Source organism: Peromyscus leucopus, chromosome 3 (assembly GCF_004664715.2).
Source record: "Peromyscus leucopus breed LL Stock chromosome 3, UCI_PerLeu_2.1, whole genome shotgun sequence".
Classification (NCBI taxonomy): Eukaryota; Metazoa; Chordata; class Mammalia; order Rodentia; family Cricetidae; genus Peromyscus; species Peromyscus leucopus.
The window spans coordinates 140,975,634-140,988,828 of record NC_051065.1 but is presented as its reverse complement, the minus strand read 5'-3'; the positions used below and the strand labels follow the sequence as shown (position 1 = coordinate 140,988,828).

General features: G+C 38.2%; 1 protein-coding gene across 1 annotated transcript in view; it reads right to left on the bottom strand.

Moving 5' to 3' along the window:
• LOC114685854 overlaps positions 1-10,959 on the bottom strand; it is a 76,441-nt gene extending 65,482 nt beyond the window's left edge. The window contains exons 1-5 of the mRNA XM_037204322.1: positions 10,808-10,959; positions 9,244-9,333; positions 8,122-8,340; positions 6,005-6,144; positions 1,810-1,913 (exon numbers count right to left, since the gene is read on the bottom strand). Coding sequence (XP_037060217.1) covers positions 1,810-1,913; positions 6,005-6,144; positions 8,122-8,340; positions 9,244-9,333; positions 10,808-10,919 — 665 coding nt within the window. The 5' untranslated portion in view covers positions 10,920-10,959. The remainder of the gene's footprint in view (positions 1-1,809; positions 1,914-6,004; positions 6,145-8,121; positions 8,341-9,243; positions 9,334-10,807) is intronic.
• Positions 10,960-13,195: the final 2,236 nt, after the last annotated feature.

The window sequence follows — 13,195 nt, the reverse complement described above, 5'->3', positions numbered from 1 at the left end:
GGTCTATTCAGTGAGTACCAGCCTCCTAGCTAGACTACCATCATGCCCCCTGGATTTTGTCTCCCTAAGACTCCCTCTTCCACCAAAACCCTCCAGCTCATCATTCTTCCCATGGCCAGCCCTTTTCCACAACTCCAGCAGACTCCATAGGCTGAGGTACAGTCTACACCAGTCAGAAGATTAGCAACCCCTCACCTGGGTTCCATATTCTGGTGTACAACTTAGGAAGAAGACTTCAGCTTCACTGGAGGCCAGGCTGGACCTAGGTTCACAAGGCCCAAAAAAACCCAGTGGAGATTCACTACTACACCTAAATACTCTCCAATCATCAAAACACTTGGCCAGTTAGCCAGTAGACCAGAGATGAAACAGAAAACAAAGGGACAATACACCCATCCAACAAGCACAAATGCAGGAATCAACATCTAGACCTATAAACATCCCAAATCCAGATGCCTACACTCCAGTGTAAGAACACAATCAATAACAGAAAGGGCAATATGCTAACACCAGAACCCAGATATCCTACAATAGCAAGACCTTAACATTCCAGTGCAGCCAAAACACAAGAAAACTACTGAAAAAATAACTTAATGAAGATGGTAGAGGTCCTTAAAGAGAAAATTAAAAACTCCCTTAAAGAAACAGAGGAAAAGACAAATAAAATAATTGGAGGAAATCAATAAATCTCTTAAAGAATGTTAAGAAAACAAACAAAAAAAACAGAAACAAATAAAACAGTTGACAGAAACAAACAAAACTGTTCTAGACTTGAAAATGGAAACAGAAAACACAAACTGAGGGAATTCTGGAAATGAAAAACCTGGATATAGGAACAGGAATTAGAGATGCAAGCACCACTAACAACACAAGAGTTGGAAGAGAGAATTTTAGGTGTTTAAGATACAATAGAGGGAACAAATTAATTGGTCAAAGAAAATATTTAATCTAAAAACATCCTAACACAAAATATCCAGAACGTCAGGAACACTATGAGAAGAACAAACTTAAAAAAAATAGGAATAGGAAAGAGAGAAGAACCCCTCTTCAAAGGTCCAGAAAATATATTCAGCAAAATCATAGAAGAAAATTTTTCCATCCTAAAAAGGACATACCTATAAAGGTACAAGAAGATTATAGAATACCAAACAAACTTGCTGTTTGAATCTTAAATGGTCTTTTAATTAAAAAAAAAAAAAAAAAAAAGCCCAGAGCCAGATATCAGGGTGAAAGCTAAAAGATCAGAGAAGCAAAGCAGCCAGACATTAGTTCTTATCTCTATGAAATCCTGAGCTTAAAGAGAGTAAGTTCCTGTTTCCTCACACTTTATATACCTTTCTCTGTCTGCCAAATTACTTCCTGGGATTAAAGGCATGTGTGCTTCCGAAGCAAAGGCATGAGATCTCAAGTGTTGGGATTGAAGATGTGTACCACCACTTCCTGACCTCTATGTCTAATCTACTGGCTGTCTCTGTCCTCTGATCTTCATGCAAGTTTATTAGGGTAAACAATATATCACTACATTTCCCATTTTTGTCTAAAATAATAAAAGAAGGATATAAGTAATATAAGAAAAACTATATACAATAAGTATATACAACACATACAGTCAAGATTTACATTAACAATGTCCAGTCCATTAACATTTGACAATCTAGGACTTGCTCAAACACTGTCTTATGCATCTTGTCCTTAGCCCTGAACTCCACTGAAAATGAGGAAAGCACTGTGAAATGAGAAAAAAAGCCTTTGCACACTATCCTCTCAACAGTGCACCAATTCTAGAGTGTGAGGGTTCAGGAAACTCACACTTTAGATGGGCCATCGCCAATCCATTGCCATTTCTGACTCCTCTCATCATATTTTAATCCAATCCAGTAACTGTTTTTAGTAAGCCGGGAATTTAGGAACTTCTGTAAGAGAAAAGACACATCTAATGATAAATTTCCTATGGTTTGGTGAGAAAAGAACAACATAGCAGCTCCCAGCTATTCTTATATCATTTCTCTGCTGTCCTGTCCTCCAGCCCTTCAGTCCCTCCAAGTTCATTTTTAAAGTGATTTCTCACTAGTAGCTCATTTATGTAAAAACTAATGTCAGTTACATGAGTTATTTAAAATGAAAACAGCAAGTGTCTAGAGATACTGGGTTTATGAAATGATTTGTGTCTGTGTTTCTTAGACCAAGTCTCACTGTATAACCAAAGCTGACCAGGAGCTCACAATACTACTGCTTGTGGCTCCTAAAAACCAGCACACTGCATTCATGGTTCATTAAATAACTTCTGACACTCTATGAAATTATTCAACTGTGCATCCCCAAAGACCACAGAGGCATGTGGGAAGTGTTCATATGGTAAGTAATGACTTGTCTTCATAGCAAATTTATTAAGGTGCAAAGTCATGTGTGAAAAGCTGTGCATTAAGCTCCATGCTCCAGAGAGGAATCTCTTCTCAAGTTCAGACCTGAAAGTGACAGAAATTGAGGAGGAAAGGGACAGATATTTGGAAAACTTTAGTGTCTTACATGTGACATGCAAGTGGCATGATGTCTATTAAATACCTGAATATATTTTAAAATATGGGTTTAAATTTAATTACGATTACTATATCAAAAGGCAATTTACATTATTACTTGACTTTAAAATTTTTTATGTTATAACTTTTTATACATGCATTGAACTGGTGTATGAATTTTGTACCATGTTCTCAGTAACAAAGGTTTCAAGCTGATCATTCAACCTTTTCTGTTGCTAGAGTTTTCCTGCCTTGCCCACAGTCAGGACAAATCTTTGTCACCCGCCAGTCCCACAGCCGCTCAGACCCAACCAAGTAAACACAGAGACTTATATTGCTTTACAAACTGTATGGCCGTGGCAGACTTCTTGCTAACTTTTCTTATATCTTTAAGTAACCCATTCTTGCTAACTTTTCTTATATCTTTAAGTAACCCATTCTTGCTTCTTATACACAACTAGTATCTTTACTTCTTATGAGCTTATTACTACTCTATACCTCGCCCCGTGGCTGGTGGCTTATCGGCGTCTTCACATGCTGCTGGTCATGGCAGCGACTGCAGTGTCTCTGGTCATTGCGGTGGCTGCAGCGTCTCCTTCTGCCTTTCTGTCCTTTTATTTCTCCTCTCTGTTAGTCCCGCCTATCTTTCCTGCCTAGCCACGGCCGATCAGGTTTTATTTATTGACCAATCAGAGCAACTTGACATACAGACCATCCCCCAGCACAGCCAAGTTCAGACCATCTCAAACACCTGCACTCAGGCCCATGGTCCTAATCATCCTCTATACGGACCTGCTGGGTAACGCCACAAGGAACCCAAGAAGGGCTCCCACAGGACATACAAATCATCCCACAGCACTTCCCCTTTTCTTTTTTTTTTAAAAGGAAGGTTTTAACTTTTACACACCTCCAAAGCCAGCTTGGTATATTTGGGAATTTGGGCGTAGCTTCTCTTAACTACTTCCTGCTGGAGGGGGGCGCTGTATCTTATGGGGATGCAAAGAATATTTAAGGATCATGGAGTAGTCCGTGAGGCTGTATCGTCTGAGCCAGTTGCCTTGAAACAATTCTGGATGTTGAATCATCTGGGCCATGGTGTCATCAGAGACCTTCAGGGGGTCTTGGCTGGTCAAACCTGATGTATCTTAATCTGGAACAAATCCATAGCCTCTGGCTTTCTGTAGAGAAAAAAGCAGAGTCTCCTTTCCAAAGTAAAACATCCTTAGACATAAATTTCAAAATTGAAATACCTTTAAAATATACACATTGATTTGACTGAGCAGTCTTTACAATCAAATGTCTTTCTGCAGTTAAAAATCCCAAAGACAATATAATCCAGACTCTCTGTGTGATATCCATCTTTACATGGCTTATTTTTTATATTACTTTTACTTTCTCTTTAAAGACTTTATTTTTTTAAACTTTCTATTTCTTTATATAACTGTCTATGTTCCTTTTCCTCTCTCTTCCAAGCCTATGTACATTTTTACACACATTGTAAAGCATTTAAAGTCTTGTTCCATCTGAATCTGTCTTATTGTGAATCTATTGCTTTAAACTGCAGCATTTGTAAGCTGAAATGGTGCTATGGCTGCTGACTCCGCCCACCTCAGCTTCCCAACATGGCGGTGGTCCGTTTTCCACCAGCTCTGGGAGCCATCGTGGGTCTGTGCTTTAATCCAAGCAGCGTGTAGCCCAGAAACCTTTTTTGTTTTGTAACTAGCAAAGGCTAAATCCACCACACAGCTTAATGTGCCACTTGCAGAGGCCTCATTTCCGCCTTACTGCAGGTTAAATGCACACGCCAGGAACCCGCCAGTAACTCAAACCGGCGGCTGCCGCTCATTTGAGAGAGAGAATTAGGAACTGTGGGGCGTTTACCGACGTCACCGTTCCTAGAGAACTTACCGACGTCACCGCTCCGTGTGTTGAGTTCTGAATCCTCTTTACCACCACGCGAGGATTCTTCTCAGATCACACTTTATTGGAGCGCCTCTTGGTTAAGGGACTTTGTCTTTTTAGTATATATATATATATATATATATATATATATATATATATATATATATTCATAACACCGGCCTTTATCCCTGTTCATTTGTCCTTTTTCTTTAGTCCCTCTTTTTTTTTTCTTCCCTTTCTGCAGTTAAAAATGTGGTGGTAATTTAATTATACTGAAATGTGATTTTGATTGTACGTTAATAAATAAAGTTGCCCGGGGGTCAGAGCTATTAGAGCTATAGCAAGAGTGTGGCAGTGGTGGTACACGCCTTTAATCCTAGCATTCCAGAGATAGAAATCCCTCTGGATCTCTGTGAGTTCAAGGCCACATTGGAAATAGCCAAGCATGGTGGTGACACACTCCTTTAATCCCAGAAAACCAGCCTTTAATCCCAGGGAGTGGTGATATAAAGCAAAAAGATATATAAGGCGTGAGACCCAGAAACTAGAAGCATTTGGCTGGTTAAGCTTTCAGGCTTTGGAGCAACACAGTTCAGCTGAGAGCTATTGGGATGAGGACACAGAAGCTTCCAGTCTGAGGAAACAGGACCAGCTGAGGAACTGGTGAGGTGAGATAGCTGTGGCTTGTTCTGTCTCTTTAAATAGACGAACAGTCAGGAAATAGGGCTCTCATTCGGGAGGCTGGGACACCGCAGGCGGAAGGGTGAGATTTTGGCTCTGAGCTCTGACCTCTCGGCTTTCTCTTTCGCATTGTTTCTGTGTTTCTTATTTGGTGGGATGGTTGGTTACATCTATACTTTTCTCTAGAAAAAACATAGTCTTCATATTAAAAGAGATTTTGTTAGTAATAATTTAAAAAGAAAATGTCAGCATCTTGGCACCTTTGTTTTCTTTTAATTACTCATTTCTAAAAATAGACATCTATTTTTAAAAACATAAAAAAGTATGAAGTAAAGATTATGGACAGTTTCAATGACAATCACATTGGAGCTAACTGGTAAAACTACTTAATTCTACGGATCTCATGTATTTCCATTTTTCAAACTGGCCCAGAGGTCAGTTACTTTCTCTATTGTCATCCAATTACATATCTCAGGAAGTCTCACTTCCAGGTTCCAAAGAGCAAACCCTAGACATTGGCCTCTCTGGGTGGAGTTGGCACTCTATGGAGATACATAACTGTCACTCACAGGATGTACTGTATCAAAGGTTTAAACTTATTCCAGGAAAACATGCTCCTCTGAGGGACTCTCTTGCAGACTCCTAAGAGAGAGGAGATTACAAAGACATGGCTGTTTCTTTAATGAGTCTTCTCATAACAGACCCTGTGTCCTGACCCTAAGCCGGGAGCAGGAAGGAGTAGCTTAGGATACTCTTACTGCGCAGTTTCAGCTCACGTTACAGGCAAACCATGTACAACACTTAGAGGTCTCTCTTTCAGTGAACCTACCCGGGCTCAGCATCTCACTATCCAAGGGTTAGAGACAGAGTCTAAGAGTAAAGAAGCATGTAAGTGTCTATGGTACCAGTTCATTGTAATCATCTATCTTCAAAAGGGATAAGCTGCAGCCCTGGCAGGTCTGATTACATCCACTCCAGTGTTTATTGTCCATGATGAAATAACATTTTACGTCATAGCAGAACCAGTGTCCTTCAACATTTGTGCCTACAAAAGAAAAAGGAATGATGAAAATCCTTAATTTCTAGTATTCTGTTATTAGAGCACTTTTTAATTAAACATCTATAACTAAGTAAAATTTCAGAGCTCAAAGAAATTGAAATTCTATAATGTTGACAGATCCCAGTACGTCAATGCTCTATGCAGTGTTGTTTATAACAGTGGATATACAGAAACAGCTGATGTGGACATCAGTAGAAAAAAAATGTAGCACATGCACACAAAGATATGCTATTTATACTTTAAAGTGAAGGAAATTGCCTGGGCACGATAGTTTATACCTATAGCCTGAGCACTACACAGAGTAAGATGGGAGGATCACCACCAGTTTGAAGCTAGCATAGGCTAAGTGGTAACTTCCATGCCATCCTTGGCTATAAAGTAGACTCTAATACAGCCTGCACTGCAGAATTAAACCACGTCTTGCATCTCAATGCCCCAAAAGAGAGATGATCAACTAAGTGGCAGACATGCATGAACTCAAGGATGGTGTTCCATACCTTTATGACTCAACTGAGAAAAGGTACTTAACACAACCCAACACTAAGAAGCAGAGGGTTGTGAGATACCAGAGCTGGAGTATGGGGAACAAACACTTGCTGCACAGAGGCAGTTACAAGGATGATGGAATTCTAGGCCTGCAGTAATGCACTGTATCCCAGTTCATCCTCACATACTGTGCACTTAAGGTTGTGCTGTGGTCTGTGTTAGAAGCTCTTACCTTAAGATAAATAAGAGACACATGAGGGAGCTTTTGAAGGTGTCATTCTACTCTCCTAATTATATGGATGCCTTCAACCGTATGCCCACATACCCAAACACGTCAAGTTGCATACATTAAAATATGTGCAGTTGTGTAGCAATAACATCTCAATGTGATTATTTTGTTTAGGGAGGGGCAGGGGAAGGTCTTGGTCTACTAACAAATTTTATCTCCAACTTTTGTTTTCCTGTGAAGAGGTATCATTGTGTATCTCAGGCTAGCCTGGAATTTGCTGAGCTGTCCAGATTGTCCTCAAATTTATAATCATGCTGTCTCAGCCTCCTAAGGATAGGTACTCCAGCAATATTCTACCATTTACAGATGATAAAGTAATTTTAAAATAATAACACAAAATATTTTTCATGGGTCTGGAATATTTCAAAAAAATAGTACTTTTTCTTTTCCTATTACATATTTTATAATACAGCAGTTTTAAAGATACCATAAATCCTTACATAATAATGATTGTTAACCCCAATCATAGTGTGGTGAAATCATATGCAAAAGCTCTTTGTAAACTCTAAATTCTAAAAAATATTTATTGAAGAATGAAAAACTGTGTCATTAAAGTTAACCAGTCACAATATATGGTAAGAAAGGTTCTTTGTAAAGCTTGATATTTTCATCTTTGTGGACTCATTCACTGTGTCAATGACAGTTACACAAGTGTGGACACCGTTTTGAAGCTCCAGAATGTGCTGCAGGGAGCTGCACCATAGTCACAAATAAGCCAACTCTCTCATACCAAGGCAGAAGGAAAACATATTCACACACACACACACACACACACACACACACACACACACACACACATTTTTATGACTCTATCTATATGAATTCTATAAGTCTATTTAAACCTAAGAATTTGGAAAATCCACTCAGCTAGAAACTTCCATTTTCTCTCAGCAAAATGTTTGGAGATTCAAATTTGCCCATAGACCAAAAGAACCTGAATTTTCAGCTGTGCTGATTTGAAATTCCATCCCTTTGGAGCTAGAACAGCCACTGAGTTCTAAAAGCTATAAGATTCTCTTAATTCAAACAGAGATTTCTGGGGTTCCAGGAGCCTCTATGAGATACAGAAACCCCAAGCCATTAACCCACAGATCACCAGCATTGTAAGCTACTACTTGGACTTCAAATCTTCTGGGAAAGAAACAATGCAGAATAATGCAATTCTTTACTCAAGATCCTCTCCTCACCTGTGCGCTGTATGCAATCTAAAACATTAGTTTCCCCATAGCGTCTGTTCTCTTTTCTGTTGAGAGAGGCCAGATGGTCTTTGAGGGCATCATACTGTTTAGACTTATTTCTTAACATTTCTTCCCTTAAGTAGCTCTCATTTTGCATGGTGCTGTACTCTTGATGGAGATTATTTAGAGTTTTCTGCAATTCACGTTTTTCTTGACTATACTGAAAAACTAAAATTAGCAACAGATATAACACAGAAAATGCTCATAAGGAGTAAATATTGAAATTTAAGATAACAGAGAAAGCCCAAGTTGACAACCAACACATTACTACTTTAACTGGTACTTTGACATTTAGAAAATTACAATACAATGAATTAACTATAGGAATGGAAACACAAATTTCTCTCTATTGGGGTAACTTTAATGTAAAGTAAACAATACAGCTGAATAAAATTATGGTGGATGTACCACAACTTCTAATTATTTAATTTTCTACAACACAAAACTTTCAAATAAATACCGAAGTAAAACATTTAGTAAATACTTAACACAGCATGAAAATGTGAACTAAGAAACATTAAGAAATGGCACAATTCCCATTGAACCAGAGGGAAAGCAAAATATCCAGATATGTAGTCATGTTTTTACATAGCCTGGGAGTGATTTTCTATACAAAATTAAAGGAATCCAATAAAGCTTAAGCTTTAATGTCTCTGTACAGATGAAGACTTTTCACTTATCCATGTCCTTAATAAACACCAAGAAAAATGAAAAGAATGTCATCATTTCTTTGGCACAGCTGTGTCTCACAGAATATTACATACTATTCACAATCACTTAAGCTCAGAAAGCAGACTATCATCAAGTCCTCAAGAGGAACAATACCAAGAATGAGACAGAACAAAGCAGCTTCCTACAGCCCCAGAGTTAAGAGAATAGGTATGTATGAGACTAGGACACTGTAGTATGTCAGGCAAAAACAAAACAAAAAAACGAAAACGTAGTCCAGAGCTATCTGGCACATTCCCCTGATTATAGGCAGAACAATGGATAAGGGTGTTAGCTACATAATTTGTTTATAAATTTATTATTTAGGCAGAAAGGCAAAGAAGATGTATACCAGTTACTCACCCTGTTTCACCAACACTGCACCTATCACCAGCAGAATGGAACAAAGGACTCCCAGGGGTATTGCAATGAGGTGCCAAGGAACTGAACACTCTTAAATCAAAACAAGCCAACAAACAAAAAACAAAGCAAGAATATGATCACCATAAAAAGAGCACATCCCAACACTACTTATAATTTTGTGTAGCATGGAAACGAGGAGATATTGGTCTCTGACAGTTTTACAGAAGTCCATCATACAAGCTGACTAAACACGTGATTTCAAAATTTGTAGATTTCGGCCTAAAATGCACCCACTGTAGAAATCCTACATGTGTGAAGTTTCAAAGGATTACAAGCTTTTTTTTAACCTTTAGCCTTACATTCTCAATCCTCTTGACTCAGCCTAAAATTAGCCTTATGACAGGCACAGGCCCCTCACCCAGTTCTACAGGATCAAAAGTGCATCCTTCAGAAAGCACTGGAGGCACAGACACAGTCCAGGTAGATGATCCCAAACTGGAGTGTGCAGTCCACCAAGATAGAGTACTGAGGATGAGGAGGAAGGGAAGAGGAACGGATATTTTTGAGAAATATAGGGAACAGTGGCTATTCTGGAGCTGACTTGCATACATGCCCATCCATTCTGGGGCCTAGAAGTCAACTCCCTCTTTTTTCCATAAGTTCCATTTTTTTTCTAGACAATACTAAACATCTTTGTGAATCTGAGGTGCTGAGAATCTGAAAGCCAATCCTGATTATCACTGTGTCAAAGAAGTTAAAGTTCTCAGCTTAGAGTTCAGCTGTTATAGTTCATGCAGAGAAAGCAGAAAAAGAGAATAGAAAAGTGAGATTTCCTCGTTTTTGTTAATAAAGTTAATTGTTCTTTAGCATTTCTGCAAATGCATAATGTATTTTAGTCACCCCATCCCCACTACCCTCTCTCATCCTCTCTCTTCCTCTGCAGCTTCTTCCCAGGAAAAGATTTCCTTCTCTGATGAACTACTTTTGCTGTTTCATTGCATTAGATGTTGGAAATATTTAAGACAATTAAAACACCTTTTGCTAAAGAGAAAGTATTGTTTCTAATGCATACTTTGTATTTCATTAAAATTTCATTTCTCTAGAACATTTGGTGTTTCTTCAGACCCTAGTTTTTCAGTTTTAAAGGTTTCAGAATTCTTCTTGCATAGACTAAATAATAAAAACCTTCTAATGGTGTTTTCAACTTGACAGAATGTATTTATTTGTCACTCATCAATTCTCAAGAAATTTTTTCTCATAAACTTCTATTGTTCTACTCTACCGATCTGGCTTTCTCTGTTACCAGCTAACAGTTAGAAATAGAGTTATTGTTTTCATTTCCTTTTAAAAACGATTACCTAATTTTTAAACTTATTTTTGAACAATTTGTACATGATTACTCTCTTATTCATCTTCATTTATCTGCTTCACATCCCTGTGCATCACCAAGCCCAGTTGAAATGGAAGGTTATAGTTTTTGATAGAAGGCAGTAGAATATTGTTTTCAAATGTCAAAAGTTATAATGCATAAAAACAGATGAATTTAGACACTTAAAGCACTTACTTCTATGGCCAGCTTCTCTGGGCCCTTGAGTCTCATCAGACCTTCCTCCATTCTGCAACCCTGAAGATTTATGGAATCTCACAGTTGTGTAAGTAACCTCCTCATCATTCATCTTGGGAGTAAGTGAATTATGTTCTTTTTTAAAATCCAACTTTGAATGATATCTAAAGAAGAAGTTAAAATGTTCACCTTTAGGAAGGTACCTAGATCTGATGCTGCAGTGGGGTGGGAAGGCAAGGCGGTCTGATAAACTCCCTTAATGACCCAAACACACTAAAGCACATGAACTGACCCTGATTTCCACTAGAAGTGAGAAGTCTTTGAAGATTTTTGTCATATATACTTCTAATGGTCACAGCAATTATTATTAGGAAATATGGAAATAATCTAAAATATACTCATAAGTCATTGCAATATTGAAAAAGCCTGTTTATTCAAAATATTCCAAATATATAAAAATGGTTAGGCAAAATTGCTACCACCACAAATCATTGAAACACTTTTAAACTATCAATTCAAATAACAAAAGTTCCAAGATTTCTCAATAAACAAAAGTCTTTGCTTTAAAATTATGCATTTTGATAAACACATGAATATAAAATGTTCTTGCAGTCTTTTCAATTATATATGTCTATCCGGGTTTCCCACATACCACATTAAAAAGAACATTTGAATATTAATATAGGAGATGATTAAAATTTTGAGCTCTAAGACATATAAATATTTCTTGGGTTAAACCTAAACACCTGAGATGTCCAACCTCTCCATCCAGCCACAGCCTACACATTCTTCTCCGTGGTCAGGCCTGGTAAATGGATGTAACTTGAAAAGATCCTACAGTGTGGGAAAACATACCCAGAGAGACAACGGCCACATGTTCTCTCGCATCTGAGGTTCCTGGCTCCAAGTCCTCAGACATGCTACATAACCTGGAGTAACTGCAGCAACCAGGAAGGTAGAAAGAGGTATTGCAGGGGTGGGGTGTGGGAGCAACAGAGAGGGGCATAGCAGGATACAACCTGAAGGTTTAATCTCAAATTATTTCACATCAAAGATCACTTCACATATTATTTTCTAGAATATGATATTGCCAGAGGAGCTTACATGAAAATTAATTTGATCACTAATCAGTCATTGATTAATGCCAATTAAAGACCCTATATATACATATATATATAATTATTATTATTCAATAGTAAATATTTGTAACTCACCTTGCCCCTTACATTGATAACTGAGATTGTGGCCAACAGACAATATGAAAAACAAAAAGTACATGGATTGAGTCTTCTCTAGTTTTTTAATTTTATGAAGATTTCTGGAATTATTCTTATTTTCCCTAATTTCTTAAGAAAAAGGAAGCTTTCCATTAGATAATTTGTTTCTTAAATTATTATTACTGATCATAAGGTTGTGTCTGTACCATGGTTCACATGTGCCCGGAGGACAACTGTACCGAGTGAGGTGAGTCCTCTCATTCCACCTTTATGTGGGTTTCAGGGATAAAACTCAGATGGTCAGTCAGGCTTGTGTAGCAAGTATTTTTACACACTTACCCATCTTACCTGACTCCTATTATTGGGGAAAATTATAAAGGCCACTCCACGTAGTTAAAAGGAAGATTTATTTAGTGGATGACTTACAAATGAAGGAATGGATAGGTCGCGGGGGTCTGGGGAAAGTGTATCGCAATCCAGCGGTGTTCTCTGGAGCTCTGCACAATCAATCTCCACTATCCAGGGTCCGGGCGCAGAGAGAGCGCCCAGAGCGAGCCTTGCCCATCCAGCTCTCAGGTTTCCAGCACCTCCCCTCGCCCCGCCTTGTAGGCGTGACATTTGCCAGAGTCTCAATGGGGGTTGGAGCTTCCAGATCCAAGCTGGAATGGCTACCCACTGCATCTCCCCCTTTTTGTCTAAATAAGAAGGTTCTAAACTAATACAAGACTATATACAAAGGAATGGTTATCAAATATTGTCCAGAAATAATGAGGGATAATGACCTAGATAAGATGTAACTACAACCAATGCAAACAATATCAAGCAAGAAACACATTTTAAAATCCAGAGAAGTATAGAGCATAGGTAAACGGCATGTTATAAAGATCATTCAAAGGTGTCCTATCCTAAAGAACCTGAATCTAATACTTAATATGTTCTATCTAAGATATTATATATACTAAGTTGTAACTATAACTGCTAGTCTTCAATCCCATCAAAGACCTGAGAAGGAACATAATGGTACCTGAGAAATGGTAGACGGATGCAAGCAACTTCGGGAATCTTGCAAGAGTAGACCAAGACAGCTGGCAGCCTGGACACCTTATTTTATCAATTAATGATAATCTTTCTTCCTTATGCAATGTCTGAGTAGCCATAACTTCACTCTGGA